This window comes from Muscardinus avellanarius, assembly GCF_963383645.1.
Source record: "Muscardinus avellanarius genome assembly, chromosome: 11".
Classification (NCBI taxonomy): Eukaryota; Metazoa; Chordata; class Mammalia; order Rodentia; family Gliridae; genus Muscardinus; species Muscardinus avellanarius.
This window is the reverse complement of record NC_137797.1, coordinates 85559206-85580981: the sequence shown is the minus strand read 5'-3', so window position 1 is coordinate 85580981 and position 21776 is coordinate 85559206. Positions and strand designations below refer to the sequence as shown.

The 21776-nt window shown below is 42.9% G+C and overlaps 1 protein-coding gene across 8 annotated transcripts in view; it reads left to right on the top strand.

Moving 5' to 3' along the window:
- The window catches only part of BICD1 (BICD cargo adaptor 1), a gene marked incomplete at both ends in the record, with an annotated part of 241407 nt that overhangs the window by 218416 nt on the left and 1215 nt on the right, over nucleotides 1-21776 (top strand). For 4 of the 8 annotated variants that reach the window (XM_080706010.1, XM_080706011.1, XM_080706009.1 and 1 more), the window contains one exon: nucleotides 15391-15438. The exons of 1 other annotated variant lie outside the window; for it this stretch is intronic. In XM_080706010.1, the coding sequence (XP_080562136.1) occupies nucleotides 15391-15438 (48 nt within the window). Of the gene's footprint in view, nucleotides 1-15380; nucleotides 15467-21776 lie in introns of those variants that run through there. 3 more of the 8 variants (XM_080706005.1, XM_080706004.1, XM_080706007.1) reach the window with 2 other exon arrangements.

Sequence of the window (21776 nt, the reverse complement as noted above, 5' to 3'; positions counted from 1 at the left end):
GTATTTTATTTGGAAACAGGGTCTTGCTAAGTTGCTGAGAGCCTCATTAGGTAGCTCAGGCTGGCTTCAAACTTGAGCCATCCTCCTGTCTCAGCCTCCCAAGTACTGGGATTACAAACGTTTGCCACCATGCCTGGCTGTTATTCTTTATTTTGAAATGACCTTAATGAGTTGCAAAGGGCCTCACTAAGTAACTGAGGCTGTCTGCGAACTCCAGTCCTCCTGTCTCAGCCTCCCAAATGCTGGGATTACAAGCGTTCACCACCAAGCCTGGCTCCCCCCACTGTTGTTTTTTTTTTGGTGGTACTGGGGGTGGAACCCAGAGGCTTTCTACCTCCGGGCTATACTCCCAGACCTATTTTATACTTTATTTGGAAACAGGGTCTCACTAAGTTGCTGAGAGCCTCACTAAGCAGCTGAGGCTGGCTTCGAACTTGTGCGATCCTCCTGTCTCAGCCTCCCAAGCGCGGGGATTACAAACTGTGCCACCACGCCCCCCCCCACACACTGTTTTTTAAATTTATTTATTTTACTTGTTTGGTACTGGGGATTGAACTGAAGGGTATTCTACCACTGAGCTTCACCCTCAGCCCTATTTTATTTCTTATTTTCAAATAGGATCTCACTACGTTGCTGAGGCTGTCCACAAACCTCTAATATTCCTGTCTTAGCCTCCCAAGTGCTGGGATTATAGGCGTGTACCACCACACACAGCTTGTTTTTATTTTGACAATTGTGTCATTAAAAATATTTTACAGTTTCTAAGATTTCTGCCCTCTTGCTTATTTTCTGTTGCAGAGAGTTTAAAACAAGTGTACGTGCCATAGACACCAGGTTTGCTATGGCATCCATAAGCGCAGACATTGTGAAGGGGTGTGTGTGTGTGTGTGTGTGTGTGTGTGTGTGTGTGTGTGTGATGCTGGGGATTTAACCCAGGGGTATTCCCCAGCCTTACTTTAAATTTTTATTTTAAAGCAGCGTCTTGGTAAGTTGCTGAAGTTCTTACTAAGTTGCTCAAACCTATGATCCTCCTGTCTCAGCCTCCCAAGAACTGGGATTACAGGCATGCGCCATGGTGCCCGGCAGTGATGTCTTCTCTGATGCCCTGTCCTGCTGGGGGACCCGCTGCTCCCTCTTCACCCTCCACCGCACGGCTGGGTGGTAGCATCTGATTCCTCCCGAGTATCTGGAGCTCCTTGTGGGCAGAAGCCTCCCTGGCCTTTGAATCCTGGGAGCTTGCACAGGACTTGGTATATTGTAGGCCTTCAGTTTGCTGGATAATTAACCATTGGTCCAAGTTTTCTACCATATCCAAAAATAAACATCTTTGTCGTGATTCGTCTTCTACAAGCGTAGCTTTCCTAGCATAAAGAATAGTCAGTACTCTATTTCAAGTAGTATTTTAATGTAGGTGATACGGTAAAATCTACATAACAGTTGCATTTGGAAATTTCCCAAGCAAGTCATTCATTTCTCATATTGTTTAAGACAGGCAGCTTGCGTGCCATTTTGAAGCGTCTTTATCTTATTGTCTTAATATATGCGTGCCTATAAACCAAGGCAAAGATAAGAAATTATTCACTTTAGTTTGGTGTGGTGGCACAAAGACTATGATCCCAGTACTCAGGAGACAGACTGGAGGGCCACAGGTTTACAGTCAGCCTCAGCAATGTAGTGAGACTGCTTCAAAATAAAAATAAATAAGTAAATAAATAAATAAATAAATGGCTGGTATGTAGCTTGTAGGTAGGAACACCCCACACACACACACACACTTGGTTCAGTCCCCAGGAAAGGAAGGAAGGAAGGAACCCACCTAGAGCGTAACATTTATAACCATGTGGTACAAAAGCTCTAGAAAGATATATAAGTTTATATTCTCCCCTGTTCTTATTGTATTCCTTTTTTTATGTTATAGTTCTTTGGATTGCTTTCAGTAATTATTGATGGTTCAGAATTAAAGAAGTACAAATGGGTCACAATCGAAGGAGGACCTCTGCCACGACCGTGCGTCTCACCTTTGCATCCTTGAGCGGCATCCTATACATAGCAAACAAATGCATGTGAGCCCATAGGAATATCAGCACAAGATGCATTTTACTCATCTGTTAGAAGCAGCACGGCAAACTGCACATTGCTGTGCATGCTGGTCCACGCCCTTACGATGCCTTGGTTCTCCTGTCAGATCAACTCGTCTTTTTGTTTATTTTTAATCAGAAGAAGTTAGAGGAAGATAAGCTCTTTTTGGTTTTGTGTTTTGGTGTGTGTGTGTGTGTGTGTGTGTGTGTGTGTGTGTGTGTAGTACTAGGGATGGAATCCAGGAGCATTCTCCCTCTCAGCTACACCCCCATCCCTATTTTATTATTTTATTCTGTAATGGGGTCTCACTAAGTTGTGGAGGGCCTCACTAAATCACTGAAGTTGACGGTGAACCTGTGAGCCTCCTGTCTCAGCCTCCCACAATTTGGAATTACAAGTGTAAGCCACCACACCCTGCTTAAGCTTGAATTCTTTTTTCTTTTTCTTTTTTCTCAATACTGAGTATGGAACCCAGGGACATTCTACCTCTCAGCTACACCCCCAGCCCTATTTTTTATTCTTTATATTGAAACAGGGTCTCACTGAGTTGCAGAGGGCCTCGCTAAGTAGCTGAGGATGTACGCTAACCACGCTCCTCCAGTCTCAGCCTCCCAAATGCTGAGATTACAAGCGTGTGCCACCACAACCAGCTCAGTAGCAATTTTTAATGAGATCATTTATGTTGTGTTTTTCTTTGAAAATCTGTGTGTACTATGCGCACATCTCATTTCGGACCAGCCTCATGCCAAGATCCACATGTAGCTAGCTCATGGCTACAGTATTGCACCAGACAGTTCCAGACCTTACTTACCAATAGTTTCGAGTAGATTATAATTTCTATGCAGAAATCTAAATCTTAATAAACATCTGATTTTTTTTTTTTTTTTTTTTTTTTTTTTTTTTTGGTGGTACTGGGGTTCCTGGAAGCCCTTCTACCTCCGGGCTACACTCCCAGACCTATTTTTTATACTTTTTTATTTGGAAACAGGGTCTCCTAAGCCAGCGCGCGCGGCTGGCTTTGAACCTGCGCGATCCTCCTGTCTCTGCCTCCCAAGCGCGGGGATTACAGGCGTGCGCCACCACGCCCGGCTAAACATCTGATTTTAAAATAAGATTTGCCGGGCGTGGTGGCACACGCTTGTAATCCCTGCGCTTGGGAGGCGGAGACTGGTGGAGCGCGCAGGTTCAAAGCACCTCACTGTAACCGCACCCTTTATTACCACCAGCCTGCTGGTCACAGGCATTACTTGAGATGCCATAGCTAACCTACACCTTGCAAAGGGACTTTCCTTATCTGGAAAAAAAAAATACCTGAAAAAATTGTAGTGAGAGAGAGTCGCAAGCTGAGTGTGGTGGCAAACACTTGTACTTGGGAGGCTGAGACAGGAGGATTGCAGGTTCGTGGACAGCCTCAGCTACTTAGTGAGGCCCTCTGCAACTCAGTGAGACCCGGTTTCAAAATAAAGAATAAAAATAGGGCAGAGGGCGTAGCTTAGAGGTTGAATGCCTCTGGGTTGGTTTCATCCCCACACCCCAAAAAAAGAATAATAAAATAGGGCTGGGGTGTGTAGCTTGGTCATAGGATGCCCCTGGGTTTAATCCTTAGTATTGGAAAGAAAAAAAAAAGAGTGTTACAGCCAGGTGCAGTGATGCACACAATCCCAGTACTTGGGAGACCGAGACAGGAGGACTGTTTGAGGACAGCCTCAGCAAGTACTCAGACTTTCATCAACCTAGCAAGAGCCTGTTTTCAAATAATAAAATCAGGCTAGGGGTGTACCTTGGCAATAGAATGCCCCTAGGTTCAATCCCCAGTACCACATACACACGTGAGTGCACACACACACACACACACGAAAGAGAGAGAGAGAGAGAGAGAGAGAGAGAGAGAGAGAGAGAGAGAGAGAGAGAATATACCAGGGAAGTCAGTCTCCAGTCTCCAGGTCAACTAGCTATTTTTCCTATCCATGTGACCTCATCCATGTATAGTGAAAAGATCCTGAAGGGCTCCTCCAAGTCCTCAGTTTATCTCATTCTGTGAGTTCAAGTTATTCTCTCCAAGATTTGGTCTGGATATTGTCAACTAAAACCCACATTTCAGCTAAGCGTGGTGGCGCACGCTTGTAATCCTAGCATTTGGGAGGCTGAGACGGGAGGATTGCCGTTTGCAGACAGCCTCAGCTACTTAGTGAGGCCCTTTGCAACTCAGTGAGACCCAGTTTCAAAAGTAAAAAATAAAAAATAGGGCAAGGGGTGTAACTCGGAGGTCAAATGCCCCTGGGTTCCATCCCCAGACCTGCAAATAAATAAATAAATAAATAAATAAATAAATAAATAAATAAATAAATAAAATAAAACCCGCGTTTCTAGATATATAAATAAACAAATATATTAAAATGTCTCTTAGCTGGGAATGATGGTGCACACTTGTAATCCCAGAATTTGGAAGGTTGAGACGGGAGGATCGGGGCTTGCAGACAGCCTCAGTTACTTAGTAAGGCCCTTTGCAACTCATTGAGACCCTGTTTTAAAATAAAGAATAAAAAAAAATTGGACTGGAGGAATAACTCAGTGGTAGAATGCCCCTGAGTTCAATCCCCAGCACCACAAAAAACAAAATAAAATAAAATGTCTTAGCTTGAGAGGCTAAGACAGAAGGGTCACAGGTTTGAGGGGCCAGACTCAGCAACTTAGTGAGACTTAGTTTCAAAAAAAAAAAAAAATTAAAAGGCCTTGGGGTGTAGCCCAGAGGTAGAATGTTCCTGGGTTCAATCCCCAGTACCAAAAAAGAAGAAGAAGAAAAAAACCTCAGTACCATATAGTAACCTTTCAAGAAAAGGGAATGTTTTCAAAAAAGAGGAAAATCTTAATATTTATCTAATGTATAAAGTAAACTTTTGACAATTGAAAGTGTCTCTGTGTTATGAACTGAATATACAAAGCAGGAAAAAACTTCCTGAATTCCCACTGAATTCTCACAGTTGCTAACACTTTGATTTCTTCGTCAAAACAGATGGCATTCCTGGCCTAAAATTATTCCTGTTTAATTACACTAAATATATGGACCATCAATTTAATTCACAAAGGTGCATACCAATAGAGCAAGCACCCAGCTTCCTCTGAAGCATTGTAAGTCGCTTGGGAAATGGACCTTTCTATGTACCGCACCTGGCTGCCTGCGCTGAGCCACGGGGCAGATCTGGAGAAGCCTTCTGAGGTCCACGTGGACCTGGTGCAGATACTGTGTGGTTATGAGGCTCACAGAAGGCCTCTGCTTGCTACCTTCCATTCTCTTAAACTATGTGATAAAAGTGTAGTTCCAGCCAGGTAGGATGCGGAGGTGCACACCTGTAACAGCTGCTCAGGAGGCTGAGGCAGGAAGATCATAAGACTGAGGCCAGTCTCAGCAACTTAGAGACCCTGTTTCAAAAGAAAAATAAAAAGGGTTGGATGTTCACTGATAGAATGCCCCTCAATCCAATGCCAGGTAGAAGAGAGAAAGAGAAGTAGAGAAAGAGGGAGGGAGGAAGGAGAAAAAAATTTAGTTTCTTACCATTTACACCTAGGCTACTTCAAGTAACCTAGTAATTAAACTCATGCAGATATCCAAACAGTCACAGGGATCCACAGCATACCAAGTTTATTAAGGTGCGGTGAAGCATCCCACAGCCCTGGATCCCCCCAGCTCCTCTGTGTAGCCTCTTCCATCAACCCATCTCCTGAGTCATCCATTGACCTTTTTCAGATTTCTTGGCCCGTCCCCAGGGCCTTATGCCTAAAAGATATGACAGGAAGAGGGAAAAGCACAACCCCAGATGGCTGACTTTATTCCTTTCTTTGTTTTCTTTAAAAAGGATAATGCCATAAAGATGCCATAACCATCATATGCGTTGTCCTTTGCCCCTCTCAGCCCAAACTAAACAGTCATTGCTATACTCTACATATCTCAAATGTAGAGTGTTTATGAAATGTACACGCAAGAGTCAAGTTTATCTTGACTTTAGTCATTACTGTGCCCTAAGTACTTTCTTATCGTCACTTCTTCCGTGCCCAGTTGGTAATCCAGACCTGTCTCCAAGGGACTGCCCCTGGAGCTGGCCTCTCATAGACTTGGATTAGCCAGTGAATGTTCTCAGGAGATAAACTAGATTTGTTACTCTTAAAAATAATTTAAAAGAAACTTCAGTCATTTCAAAAATTCACATTAAAAAATGTGTGCCAACCGGGCATGATGATACATACCTGTAATCCCAGTATGTGGGAGGCTGAGACAGGAGGATCACAGGTTTGAGACCAGCTCAACAATTCAGCGAGACCCTATTTCAAAATAAAAATAAAGTCGGACGTGGTGGCGCACGCTTGTAATCCCAGTACTTGGGAGGCTGAGACAAGGGGATGACAGGTTCACAGCCAGCCTAGGCTACTTAGTGAGGCATTCCACTACTTAGTGAGATCTTGTTTCAGTATCAAGAATTAAAAATAGGGGTGGGAGTGTAGCTCAGAGGTAGCATGCCCCTGGGTTTCATCCCTAGTACCACAAAATGATGATGATGATAGATAGATAGATGATAGCTAAATAGATAGATGATATAGATAGATGATAAATAGGTAGGTATATAGATGATAACTAAATGGATGATAGAAGATAGAATTAAATAAAAATTAAAAGGGCTGGGAGTGTAGCTCAGAGGTAAAACACCCTTGAGTTCAATCTCGAATACCCCCCCCCAAAAAAAAAGGAAAGAAAAAGAAAATATTTGTATCAGTACTTGGGAGGCTGAGACAGAAAGATTACAGGTTCAAGGCCAGCCACAGCTACTTAGTGAGGCCCTCTGCAACTTAGTGAGACCCTGTTTTAAAATAAGAAATAAAAAATAGGGCTGGGGTGTAGCTCAGGGATAGAATGTTAGAATGTCCCTGGGTTCAACCCCTACTACCTCAAAAAAAAAAAAAAAAAAAAAGAATGTGAGCATCTATTTTACAGGAAAATGACCTAGATGATGTCATTTCACTACACTTATTTTAGTAATGTAAAAATTGGCATTTTTTAGTTGGAGGCAACACATTTCCTCATGCTGAGGACTTCGTTGTCACTCTGACGCTGATCACCTGCCCATTCTTACCAAAAACTGCACCTTACCTCCTAATTTTCATTGCATTTAAGATTATGTCTAACTATAAATAGAAAAATCAGCCTCTGACCAGTTTAAGCTGTGAGAAGTGAAATTAGAAAATGTAGAGTAGGAGCAGATACAAGTTGCTTCTGGTACCCAGAATGGTCCCCGGGGCCTGGCACAAACATCTTTATGAGTGTGATGCTTAGTTCACCTGCAGTTCCCATCTCTGGCTGTCCACGCAGTTTCTGCTCCTCCTCTGTGAAGAGGCTCCTTTAAAAACCAGTATAGTAGCCGGACGTGGTGGCACACGCTTGTAATCCCAGCATTCGGGGGCTGAGACCTGGAGGATCGCAGTTCTCGCGGTTCTCAGACAGCCTCAGCTACTTAGGCCCTCTGCAACTCAGTGAGAGCCGGTTTCAAAATAAAGAATAAGAAATAGGGCAGGGTCTGTAGCTCGGAGGTCAAATGCCCCTGGGTTCCATCCCCAGACCCGCAAAAAAAAATAAATAAATAAAATAAAAAATAAAAAAAACAGTATAGTAGCCAGGCATGGTGGGACATGATTGTACTGAGACAGGAGGATCACAGGTCACAGGTTCACAGCCAAGCCTCAGCAAATTTAGCAAGACCCTGTTTCCAAATATAAAAATAAAATGGAGCTAGAGGTATAGCTTGGAGGTAGGATACCTTGGCTTCAATCCCCAGTCTTTAACTCGGAGTAGGTGTTTTTGGAATGAGTCCTTATATAATGATGTTAGTATCAGTTAAACATAAATTTCTTTCTCTTTTTACGCACTACTTGACATCAAAAGCAAAAAGAGGTAAGTTGTCTATAAGTATATAGGTGAACTTTTTTCCATAATAGATTTATTCCTGTAGCTTTGATTCAATTAAATTTCTGAGTCAAATACTTTTAAATTAGGAAGCTTATTGTAAATATTTAGGGCATTTTCCTGTGTAAGTATCTTCTGTAAACTTGGGTTTTTAAAGTATCTATTATTTAAACATATTACTTTTCCTTAAACTTACTGTTTACCTTGGGAGAGCATAGGGCACTTTGAAGCATTTGATTTAGTTTTGGGATTCCCGAATTGCTTTCCCCCAAAAAAAATGTAGATTATGTGTTTTAAGTATTTCTTTAAACAGAAAAAAATAAAGAGGGCCAGGAAACAGCGGACATTGATGAAAAATCTATAATTTTCAGATCCGCCGGTTTACAGAAGAGGATGCCCTGAACTTCTCACAATATTTCCTAGTATGATTTTTTCCAATGATTTTATAAAATGAATAAAATATTAAATGAGGAAATCAAACACATCTCATTGAGTGGTGTCTCATATTTTTCTTGTCTGGGGTCTATATTGGTCCTTCTAGTGGGTCTCAGTGATGGTTTCTTGCACTTATTTCTGTGTGGGATTTTTTTGATGACGAATTAATTCTGGCATCTCAAAGGAGTAGCTGCTGTTCATTCCATACACGCTCTTACTGACTTTGCTTAGCAAGGTCAGACCGTGCCGCCTGAGCTGACCGCGTGCACGTCTTGGGAAGGTCATTTCTAAACAAAAGACTGTTTTAGAAAGATATTTCAATGGGTGTAAGAATTTGGCAGTACTTTCACCTCCAGGTGCCACTGTGTCGAGCACTGTCTCCCGAGTCCTCCCTGACCCTCCTGCTGTGGGCTGTTGATAACACACATTTAATTATACACTGTTCAGAAGCACAAAGGTGGCTGTCCTGCAGGGCTCTTCTCTGATGCAAGATTTGAAATCAAAGTGTATGTTTCTATGAATACTGCTTTACCAACTAATCATATGCTATTCTTCAAGACGGCAAATGGAAAGCTGGGTGAAAGTTTTTGCCTTAGCCATAATCAACGAAAAGTCCAAAAAACGCTCCCTCTCGACCGCTTAGCAGGTCACACTCTGACTCTATGTCATCGACAACAGCCGATGTCTGTCACCAAAGTGTGACGATTCTATGCAGTTGTCATTGATGGTAGACAGAGCCAGATGGCTTTTCAAGATTTGTCTTATTTTTGCATGATTTATATTGAAATCTTTTCATGTTTTAGCAATTCTGTCTTTTTGTTCTCTAAAAACTATGAATGAATAATAATTGTTTCTGACTCCCGAGGATATAAACACATAAAGGCATTTGCTGTATTAAACACCGTGTAAACACAAGTCTGAAGTGTTTGTGGTGTATACTAGCAGATGATGTCCCTCAGAGGTTGGAAATTATGCTGTGGTCTTATCCGTGTGTTCTTCCAGGGGAACTAAAGTGTTAACAGGACATGTGATACATTTGGCAAAAAGAAATGAGATGCCCAACTCTATGTGTTTGATTATAAAATGTCAAAGGTTGTTCACCATTTTTATTAGTGTCAATTATGATGAAATTCATTAGATTTAAAAAATATTTCAACTTTTCTCATTATCAGTATTATATCAATGTTTCTGTCTCATGCTCATTATTTTTCTTCACGTATATTTCTATATAATTTTTATTCTCATTTGTTTCCTAAATTCTCTATATGTCTGTCTTTTCAGTTTAAGTGTTTAGGAGTCCAGAGGACTACTTAAATGTTTTCTTTGTTACTGCAGAGAATATACTTAATGCTTTTTTCCATAAATTTTCCCGTAATTCATTAGCATACTATTAACCACGCTGTAGATTTAGTGAGGAATAATTTAGTATTAGTGTTATTTGACACATCTTAAATAAGGGAAATTCACAAATAATTTCAATATTTATGCACCAAGCCTTATATTGGAAAGTCTCCAATTATCAAAAAAGAAAAATCAGTATTATGACATTAACTTTAACAAATTTTTGCCAAGTGTGATGGTGCGTGCCTGTAATCCCAGCTACTCAGGAGGCTGATGCAGGAGGATCATACGTTCAAGACCAGCCTTAGCAACATAGTGAGACTGTCTCAAAATAAAATAAAATAAAAAGGGCAAGTAGCCTTCCTCAGTGGTAGCACACTCCAGGTTCCAATTCGGTAGCACACCCCAGGTTCAATTCAGTAGTGCACCCCCAGTACTAGGAAAAAAATTATGGAATAGTACTTCCTTTTTCCTATTCCTTTTTTTTATTTTTTATTTTATTTATTTATTTATTTATTTATTTATTTATTGCGGGTCTGGGGATGAAACCCAGAGGCATTTGACATCCGAGCTACACCCCCTGCACAATTTTTTATTCTTTATTTTGAAATTGGGTCTCACTGAGTTGCAGAGGGCCTCACTAAATTGCCGAGGCTGTCCACGAATCGCAATCCTCCGGTCTCAGCCTCCCGAATGCTGGGATTACAAGCGTGCACCACCATGCCCGACTTTATTCTTTATTCTTTATTTTGAAACAGGGTCTCACTGAGTTGCAGAGAGCCTCACTAAATTGCCGAGGCTGTCCGCGAACCTCGATCCTCCAGTCTCAGCCTCCCGGATGCTGGGATTACAAGCATGTGCCACCATGCCCGGCTTTTCCTTTCATTTGAAAGATATAATTTTGGTTGCAGAAATGCCTGAATTTTAAACTATCCTTTCAAGTCGATCTATCAAATGTTGATAGTCCTTTAAAAAAAAAAAAAAAGTCCTAACAAAGAAAAGTCTTAACAAAGAAGCAAATCTAGCCAGCCAAGGCTGTAATCTCAGTATTACACAAGCCTGTAATCTCAGTATTTGGGAGGCTGAGACAAGGATCACAGGTTCCAGGCTAGCCTCAGCAACTTAGACTGACACTGGTTCAAAATAAAAGAGAGCGGGGGGGGGGGGGGATGGCTCTGAAATAGAATACCCCTGGGTTCAATAATCCCCCCCCCAAAAAAAAAGAAGCAAATGCGAGCATCCTTCAAGAGAAGTGGAATTAGTACATTAGCAGGTATTTTGTGTCACATAGAAATTCCCTAAACAAACTACTGTGGGGAAACAGAACTCTAAGGCTCCTTAGAGGAGCTGGGGGGCTGGGGAGGGGAGGGGCACTGAGGGGAGCCGCGCAGTTGCTGGGCAAGGGGTGCTGCCGGGGTGGGGAGGAGCAGAGGTTTCCTCCGATGCTCAGGAGTGAAGCTGGCTGGCTTTGAGGAGTCTGGCAAGACATTTCAGATTAATATAATGATGGGGCAGGGGCTTGTGGGAATGAATTCACTGTATGCTCTGCTGGGCCTTCTCGTCACTGTTGGTGGTGGCTTTTACTTTGTTTCTCAAGGCTGAAAAACCTCAGGGTCATATAGATTCCTCTCTTTCCCTTGTCGCTATGGTCTCCTAGGCAAGCTGCAAGCTGCATCACATTCCCGCACTGGTCCCGCACATGAACTCTAGAAGAATGGCATTTAGCACCCCCCTATTTGTGTTTGGCTTCCTCCATCAAGCAGGGGCCATTTCTTTCTTCTCTTTGTGCTTTCTCCCCACTGCCTAACAAAGTTTCCAACATACAATTGGAGTTCAGGAGTTTGATGATTGAATGGTTGAGACAGATCCAGCTCCTTCAAGAACAAGTCAGCCAGAGTAGATGCTAGACAGCAGGGAGGCCCTGCAGAGCCGCAGGGCCTGAGAGCAAAGAGCCTGGAAGGCCCCAGCCAGACCTCCTCATTTAGAGTACTCTCGAGGATCCAAGGTCTGTAACCTGAAGAGAGAGGTTAGAAGACAGTTGAGGACCTGGTGTGGTGGCCACGCTGTAATCCCATTGTTTAGGCTGAGATAGGAAAATCACATCCCCAGTGCCCAAAAAAAGAAAAATAAATAAATAATTAGTAAAAGAAAATTCTATAAATAAGTTAGTGAAAGATGAAAAATCTTTTGACATTAGCTATATCATTCCAACTCAATTCTCATTCATATTCTCTCCCTCTCTCTCGCTCTCTCTCTCTCGCTCTCTCGCTCTGTACCGGGCATTTTACCTCCAAACTACACGCCCAGCCCTAATTTTTTTGAAACAGGGTCTGACTGAGTTGCAGAGGGCCTCACTAAGTAGTAATTGAGGCTGTCCACGAACACTGATTCTTCTGTCTCAGCCTCCCAAATGCTGGGATTACAAGCGTGCGCCACCACCACGCCCAGCTTCTTTTTATGCTTTAAGGATGGCACTTAGCTAAGTATTAATAAATTAATATAAAATGATATAAATAATTAGCCAGTGGGTTACTTCTCTCTCTCCCTCTCTCGTGTGTGTGTGTGTGTGTGTGTGTGTGTGTGTGTGTGTGTGTGTATGGGTGCTGGGGAATGGAACCCAAAAGCATTCTACTTTAAGCTACACTTTCAGCCCTATTTTTTATTCTCCATTTTGAAAGAGTCTCTTTAAGTTTTGGAGGGCCTCACTAAGTAGCTGAGGCTGTCCGTGAACCTGCGATCCTCTGTCTCAACCTCCCAAGTACCGGGGTTACAAGCGTGCACAACCACACTCGGCTTAGCCAGTGGTGTCACTTCTAAGAAAGAGAAAATTGTGTTCACTACAAATATAAGCAATAACTATAACACATTAAGCGTCCTTTAGGAGAAAGCACTGTGCCCTGCTCCCCGGCCCCCAGGTTTATCACGTAGTGTATTTTGGCTGAATAACAAACAAGGACTGCACTGGCAAAAAAAATTACTTTTCTTTTTGTGTGTGTGTGTGAGTCTGGGGATGAAACCCAGGGGCATTTGACCTCTAAGGTACAGCCCGTGCCCTATTTTCTATTCTGTATTTTGAAACAGGGTCTCGCTGCAGAGGGCCTCACTAAGTAGCTGAGGCTGGCCTCGAACCGCTATCCTCAGGTCTCAGCCTCCTGAATGCTGGACCCTGCTCCAAACAACTATTTCTAATATATATGAGATATGAACAGAGACCAGTACTCTGCTTTAAAAGAGCTTATAATGTCTCACTGGCAATGTAAAATATAAGAATTCCAGAGTGTTTCTGACTGCCTGCTTCTTACAACCATTGCATTTACCCAGATACACCATAGGAGGGCAGCACACACCTGGTTAGCCTCAAAACTCCCGTATCCAAATGCAGGCAGCCGTCCAAGGCCGGCAGTGGATGGATAGTCCCCGCACTCAGGAGAGTGAGGCAGGATCACCTGAGCCCAGGTGTGCAGGGCCAGGCAGGACACAAGAAGACGTTGTTCCCCCCCAACCCCCCGGCCGGGCGTGGTGGCGCACGCTTGTAATCCCCGCGCTTGGGAGGCAGAGACAGGAGGATCGCGCAGGTTCGAAGCCAGCCGCGCGCGCTGGCTTAAGAGACGCAGTTTCCAAATGAAAGTATAAAAAAAAAATAGGTCTGCGAGTGTAGCCTGGAGGTAGAAGGGCTTCCAAAAACCCCAGTACCACCAAAATAAAATAAAATAAAATAAAATAGGGGCCCTCCTGTGATGATGCCCTCTTGCGTGAACACAAACCAAGCCTGCCCTGCACTGCATCTCACTTTGCTTGTAGACAGTTTCGGTGCATTTTCAGTGTCTTACATTAAGCACCAGCAATTTGCGTGAAATCTTGGTATTCTATAGTTATATTGGAAGTTTTGTTAGAGAATGTATTGGAGCCTGGCATGGTAGCCTGCAATCCCAGCACTTGGGAAACTGAGACAGGAGGATTGCAGGTTAGAGGACATCCTCAGCACACAGTGAGACTTTGTTTCAAAGGGAAAAAAAAGTTTGGGGGGTATAGATTGAAGTTAGAATGCCCCTGAGTTTAATTCCCAATACCACACACACACACACACACACACACACACACACACCATAATATAAGGAAAGGGGATTACTAAGCAAGTACATAGCTTAAGCAGTTATTAAAAAGAAAAGCTTCAGCTGGGCGTGGTGGCGCACGCTTGTAATCCCCGCGCTTGGGAGGCAGAGACAAGAGGATTGCGCAGGTTCGAAGCCAGCTGTGCTGGCTTAGGAGACCCTGTTTCCAAGTAAAATATAAAAAATAGATCTGGGAGTGTAGCCTGAAGGTAGAAGGGTTCCATCCCAGTACCATAAAAAAAAAAAAAACTTCAATTATTTAAGAATAATTTTTTTAATTTATTTTCAAAAAAATCTTTTTACAGAAATAATTATGTAAACTTGTAATCCCAATACTTGGGAGGCTGAGACAGCAGGCCCTGTTTCAAAATAAAGGATAAAAAATGGGGCTGGGTCTATAACTCAGAAGTAGAATGTCCCTGGTTCAAAAGAAAAAGAAGAAAGAAAGAAATACAATGTATGCATTTCTCACTAGCCTCTTGGGTCATTCTAGTAGTCTACCTGGTTCCAGCAGGCAGAGTGATCTTTGATTTTTCAGAATACCAGGCGCATGGTCTTTCTTGGAAGAGATGATTCTTGGAGCAGCTGAGTTCTTACCAGCCCGACTTTGTTAACCTACTGTGAATCATGTGGCTTTAAAATGGAGAAAACAAAACAAAGAGGGTTCCCATTATTTCAGGTTCGTTTTCTCCCCAATTCCAAGTTACTAACAATTTACTATATAGCAAACATTCTGAGATTTCTGCTAACAATTCTTGTTTCAACTTGTAAAATCAAGTTGATTTTCCATGATGACATATACCTGTAATCCCAGTACTTCGGTGGCTGGAACCGGATTGTAAACCCCAGCACCCTAGTGAGACCCTGCTTCAAAATAAAAAATAAAAAGAGTTGAGAGACATAGCTCTGAGGTAGAATGTTCCTGGGCTTAATCCCTAGTACCACACACATGCAAAATAATCAACTTTCAAAAACCTGTAAAGATGTGGGGTTTTTTTTGTCAATTATCCTTTTATTAATTATGAAAAATATTCTATTGCATGCCTTTCTCAGTACACCTATGAGACTGACAACACTCTCCTATGTCTGCCAATACAATGAGTCATTTGAATATATTTATTTGAATATATTTACAATAGCAGGTGTTTGTGCTAAGCAAGCACCACCATCAAATTCAAGTTCAGAATTTAAAGGTCTTTTCTTAACGGGTCCTCTCTTTTCAGAGGTCTCAAAATACCAGATGTGAATGGCTACATGTGTCCTAACATACTTGAGGAATCTTGCTACTAATGATGTGTGGCTAATCTTTTGATTCTCTAATGAAGAAGAGGCTGTCTCCGCTACTGCTGCTTAGTCAGTGTTTCTGAATGTACATTCCTCACTAAATCTCTCAGGCAGCTGTTCTAGTTACTGTTACTAACACCTTGCTCCTCGTCTCTTTGTATACGTGTCTAATTTATCAGTTTCTTGTAGATTGTCAGCAGCCTCCTGCCTCCTTACCGCCACAGTGCTCACAACTAGCCCGGAGGGGAGACGGCCCGACTGTCAGGTAAATCTACACGGCTTTCCACCCACGCTGCATGTCAGATACTGGCTCATCCCACTCGCTCCCTTCCCACACCATACCTGTCTAGACATAATTACATTTTGCTACATTCTGTTTCAAGTATGGACCGCAGGAGTACAGCCTGGGCAGGAGCAATCCAGCCACAGAGAGGTCCCCAGGCCCTGGTTGAAGCTCCCTGTGTGATTAGATCCTGGGATTGGTTCAGGGTTTCATTGCCCTCCAAAATATAAAACCTGGAGTGAGGCACGGTGACACGTGTCTGTAGTCCCAGTTCTTGGGAGGCTGAGTCAGGAGGATAGCAGGTTTGAGGCATTATTCCTAAATTAAAAGTTAGAAGCCAGGCATGGTGGTACACGCCTGCAATCCCAGTTCTTAGGAGGCTGAGATCAGAGCTCTGCAGCTTCGCAGCCAGCCTTAGCTACTTAGTGAGGCCCTCCCCAACTAAGTGAGGCCCCCGCAACTTAGTGAGACCCAGTATCAAAATTAAGAATAAAAAATAGGGCTGGGGTGTAGCTCAGAGGTAGAATGCCCCTGGGTTCAATCCCCAGTACCGCAAAAAAAGAAAGAGAAAGAAAGAAAGGAAGGAAGGGAGAGACGGGGGAGAAAGAAAGAAAAGGGCTGGAAGTATAGCTTGGAGGCAGAATGCTTCTGGGTTCAGCCCATAATACCAGCAAATACAAGATAAGAAGTGGTAGAAATATAGTTCAGTGGTAGAATGACCCTTGGCTAAATCCCTAGTACAAGACCAACAACAAAAACAGCTTGAATTGTTAGAATATGGGTCCCCCCTTGTAAAAAAATAACCATATCAATAAATGAGCTAATGGACTATATAAGTATTTCTTTAAAGAAGAAATACAAGGCCAGGCGTGGTGGTGCACGCTTGTAATTCCAGCATTCGGGAGGCGGAGACTGGAGGATTGTGGTTCGCAGACAGCCTCAGCTACTTAACGAGGCCCTGTGCAACTCAGTGAGGCCCAGTTTCAAAAATAAAGAGGCCAAAAAAATAGGGCTGGGGGTGTAGCTCAGAGGTACAATGCCCCTGGGTTCCATCCCCAGTACCACACACAAAAAAAAAAAAAAAGAAAAAGAAAAAGAAGAAAGAAAGAACAAAAGAATGAAAGAAGGGAGGAAGGAAGGAAAGAAAGAAAGAAAGAGAAAGAAAGACAAACAATCTGGGCATAGTGGCACACACTTGTAATCCCAGGATTTAGGAGGCTGAGACAGAAGGATTGCAGGTTCGAGGACAGCCTCACCAAGTGGTGAGACTCTCATTAACTTAGGGAGACCCTATTTCAAAATAAGAATAAAATAGGGCTGCGGTGTAGCTTAGAGGTAGAATGGCCCTGTATTCCATCCCCATTACAAGAAGAAGAAGAAGGAGAAGAAGAAATACAAATGGCCAACAAATATATGAAAAATGTTCAACATCTTTAGCAATTAATGCAAATGAAACTCCACTGAGATTTTACCTCATTCCAGTTAGATGTTTGTATTTATTAAAAATACAAACCAAGCCAGGAGTTTGTAATTCCAGTACTTGGGGGACTGAGACAGGAGGATTACAGGTTCAAGGCCGGTCTCGGCATTTTAGTGAAATCCTCAGTAAATAGTGAGGCCCTGTTTCAAGTTTAACATACATACATACATCATACATACATACATGATATATTAGGGATAGGGTGTAGCTCAGAGGTAAATTACCCCTTGGTTCAATCCACAGTACCACAAAAAGAAAAGAATAGAAAAAGAATACAAACAATAATAAATGCTGGCAAGGATGTGGGGGTAATAGGAACTCTTGCATAATATTGGTGGGAATACAAATTAGTGCAAGTGAAAGCCGGGCGTGGTGGCGCACGCTTGTGATCCCCGCGCTTGGGAGGCTGAGACAGGAGGATCGCGCAGGTTCGAAGCCAGCCTCAGCTACTTAGTGAGGCTCTCAGCAACTTAGTGAGACCCTGTTTCCAAATAAAATATAAAATAGGTCTGGGAGTGTAGCCCGGAGGTAGAAAGCCTCTGGGTTCCATCCTAAGTACCACAAAAATAAATACATAATAAGTGCAAACCACTATGCGGAACAGTATGGAGATTCTCAAAAGACTCGGAATGGAGCCATTAGATGACCCAGCTGTACCACTCTTGGGTATCTTTCCAAAAGAACTAAAGTTAGAATAATACATGTATACCTATGTCCATAGCAGCACAATTCACAATAGCCAAGTTATGAAACCAGCCTGCGCATCCGTCATCGGATGAATGGATAAAGAAAATGTGATATAATATCTCTTGTATAAAAGTGTTTCTATTTTCTGTCCACTCAGTACCCTCACTAAAATGAGTTTGAAAGGTGGGGGGAAACCCTCATAACTGGCACTCAGTGAAGAATCTTTGCAGCGATAGGCCCTTTCTGTGAGTTTAACTCAAGAATTGTCAGGGCAGGATCACACACCCCCAGGACCCTACCCTGCAGGGTTTGCTGACAGCTCCTGTTCTGAATGAAAGCTTTCCAGCCATGCATGAGCCTCCGTCCATCCCTGGTGAGCGTCCTCACGCCTCCCAGCCTCCCAGGCGCGCCCTGTCCTCTCCACGCTGTCCCCGTGCGTCGTCTCCGCTCACCCCGTCACTGCTGCAACCTCGATGTTTTAGTCTGTTTGTGGTCTTTACGGTCTTCTCATTAATGTCATTATTATTATTTTTTTTTTTGTACTGGGCTCTAAAATCCCAGGGCCATTCTACTTCCAAGCTACACCCCAGGTCTTTTTATTTTTATTTTCACTTTTAAATTTTGAAACACGGTCTTGCTAAGTTGCTGAAGGTGGCCTCCAACCTGTGATCCTCCTGTCTCAGCCTCCCAAGTACTAAGATTACTGTCGGGCATCATTATACCTGTGTACAATAGGACTTTCAGAAAGGTTCTTAGGTGACATACGAATGGCATTTAATATCAGCAACCAACGCGAGCGTAATTTCAATTGTGTAAGTAACTGAATGTAAGTATAAAGGTTCAAGTCCGCTAAGGTGGACAAGAATATGGGCTCCCAAAGTGGGCACACCTGAAATCCCAGGACTTGGGGGTCTGAAACAGGAGGATCATAGGTTCAAGGCCAACCTCAGCAACTTAGTGAGACCTTTGGCAACCTAGCAAGACCCTGTTTCAAAATAAAGGACTAGTAATGTAGCTCAGAGGTAGAAGGCCCCTGGTTAAATCCCCAGTAACACACACACACACACGCACACACCGTGTATTTCTGTTATCAGTACTAACAGCCCTTACACCTTACTAACCCTCTGACAAAATCTGTAGCCTCTTCCCTAACCTCTCTAATCTGCTTGAGCACCAAATGGAGAAGGCTATTATTTGAAGTGTTTGAATGGGATAATAAATGGAAAGATCCGAGGGAGAGTCTTTTAACTTTAATTTTATTTCACCTTGCTTTTTTTAAAAAACAGTTTGATTAAAGGTTACGTGACCTTCTTCTACCTCTTCTGACATTACTGGATGCAAGCTATTTGTTACCTCCCCAGGGATGAAGCGGTTTTAAAACATTATGTTTTTAGTGTCTACCCATGTGAATCCCGAGTGGTCCAAAGCAGACTTCCAGGGCTCTTCACCGTGGGGAGCACAAAGAAAGTATTAGATGCAGAAAGACACAAAAAGACTCTCCTTTTCAAAGCTGCTGGGATTATCCCTGGCTGCCTTCCTACCGCAGCCTTTGCCAAGTGGATGGAAATCTTTGTCTTCACCCCTTTTCACTTCTTCCTGGCAGAAGAGATAACACTTAGCCAACTTTAGAATTTCTACCGCACCAGACAAGGGTGAGGTTCTTCATATGTTTAACCACTGCAATCCCTAGTAAGGTAAGAAGAGTTATTAGGCCTTTTTTGGTGTGTGTGGTGTTGAGGATTGAACTCAGGAGACTTCTACTTTGAGGTACACTCTTAGCCCATTTTATTTTTTATTTGGAAACAGGATCTCACTAAGTTGCTGAGAACCTCACTAAATTGCTGAGGCTTTCCTCAAACCTGTGGCCTTCCTGTCTCAGCCTCCAAGCAAGGTACCAGATTACAGGCATGTTCCACCATGCTCAGCTAGTTTTTCCTTTTTCTTTCTTTCTTTTTTTTTTTTTTTTTTTTTTTGGTACTAGAGATTGAACACAGGGGCATTCTACCTCCGAGCTATGTCTTTTTCATTTTAAACAGGGTCTCATTAAGTCGCTGGGGTCTTGCTAAGTTGTCACAGCTGACCTCACACCTGGGTCCTCCTGCCTCAGCCTCCCAAGTACTGGAATGACAGGTGTCTGCCACCACATCTGGCTTGCTTTCTTATTTTTTGAAGTTATTCATCAAGATATTAATGAGCCCGAGATATTTAAACTGGAGGCTCTATCATTTTGGAAGACCACATAATTTACTCAGCCAATGGGATATGTCATAAAACTCTCGATTTTGACCCTACCAAGCTAACACAAGTACAGGGAACTCAAAGAACAAATTAGATTTCCACAGGCAAATCAGTCATCCCCTGAATCTGATAAACCAGAGAACCGTAGGCTCGCTCGACTCTAACCCTCGCTCCATCTGCCAGCACCATCCGAGTCACGAGAGCAGGAGTTTACCAGGAAAGCAGCTGGGCATGGTGGTGCACGCTTACGATTCCAGGGGTTAGGAGGCTGAGACGGGAGGATCTCAGGAGGTTTGAGGACAGCCTCAGCAAGCAGTGAGACTCTCATCAACCTAGAAAGACTCTTTTCTTTTCTCTTTCTTTTCTTTTTTTCAGTACTGGGGATGAAATCCAGGGGCATTTTACCTCTGAGCTACACCCTCTGTCCTATTTTTTTTTTTTTTTTTTTGAAACAGGGTTTCACTAAGTTGCAGAGGGCCTCACTAAGTAGCAGAGGCTGGCTGCAAATCCGAGATCCTCTTATCTCAGCCTCCCAAGTACTGGAATTACAAGTGTGTGCCCCCATGCCCAGCTTAGCCAGACACTTTCAAAAATAAATATAATAAAAGGCTGGAGGTGTAGCTCAAAAGTACAATTCCCTGGGTTCACACAAAAGAAAGAAATACCGAATGTTAGCAGGGCATGGTGTTTTAGAACATAATCTCAGTACTTGGGAGGCTGAGACAGGTACCAGGCTAGCCTCAGCAATTTAGCAAGATCCTTAGCAAGTTAGTAGGACCCTGTTTCAAAATGGAAAATGGGGCTGGGGCTTAGACTGCCCCTGGGTTAAATCCTCAGTAAAAAAAAGAAGAATGAATGAATGAAAGAAAGAGAGAAGAAAAAAAGAAAAAGAAAGCCTGGTGGTGCAGGCCTGTAATCCCAGTACTTAGGAGGTTGAGACAGGAGGATCCCAGATTTGAGGCCAGTGCACAGTAACTTAGTGAGGCAGTGTTTTCAAATAAAATAGGGCTGGGGGTATAGCTCAGAAGTAGAATGCCCCTGAGTTCAAGCCACACTATCAAATAAGTAAATAAATAAAGCTGTCATGGTGGTGTACACCTGTAATTCTAGTACTTGGGAGGCTGAGACAGGAGGACTGCAGATTCAAGGACAGCTTCAACAAGTGGTGAGAGTCTCATTAACCTAGCAAGACCCCATTTCCAAATTAAAAATAAAATAAAATAAAATAAAATAAAATAAACCAGGGCTAGACGGGCGTGGTGGCGCATGCTTGTAATCCCAGCATTGGGGAGGCTGAAACCAGAGGATTGCGGTTCACGGACAGCCTCAGCTACTTAGTGAGGCCCTCCGCAACTTAGTGAGACCCTGTTTCAAAATAAAGAATAAAAACTTAGGGCAGGAAGTGTAGCTCAGAGGTCAAATGCTTCTGGGTTCCATCCCCAAACCCACAAAATAAAAAATAAAAATAAAACAGGGCTGGGCGTATAGCTCAGAGGTAGAATGCCCCTGGGTTTTCAATCCCCAGTACCACACACACTAAATAAATAAATAAATAAATAAATAAATAAATAAATAAATAAATAAGAAAGAAAGAAAGAAAGAAAGAAAGAAAAGAAGGAAGAAATAAAGAAAACAGAAAAGTGCAGAATGTCAGGTCCTATCCAGGCCATCTGAATCTGAATCTGTCTTTACCAAAACCTCCTGGTGATGCGTATACCGGGAGACTGAGACAGGAGGATCACAGGTTCGAGACCAGCCTCAGCTACTTAGTGATGTCCTCAGCAACTTAGTGAGACTCTATTTCAAAATAAAGAATAAGAAGCTGGGCGTGGTGGCACACACTTGTAATCCCAGCACTGGGGAGGCTGAGACAGGAGGATCACAGTT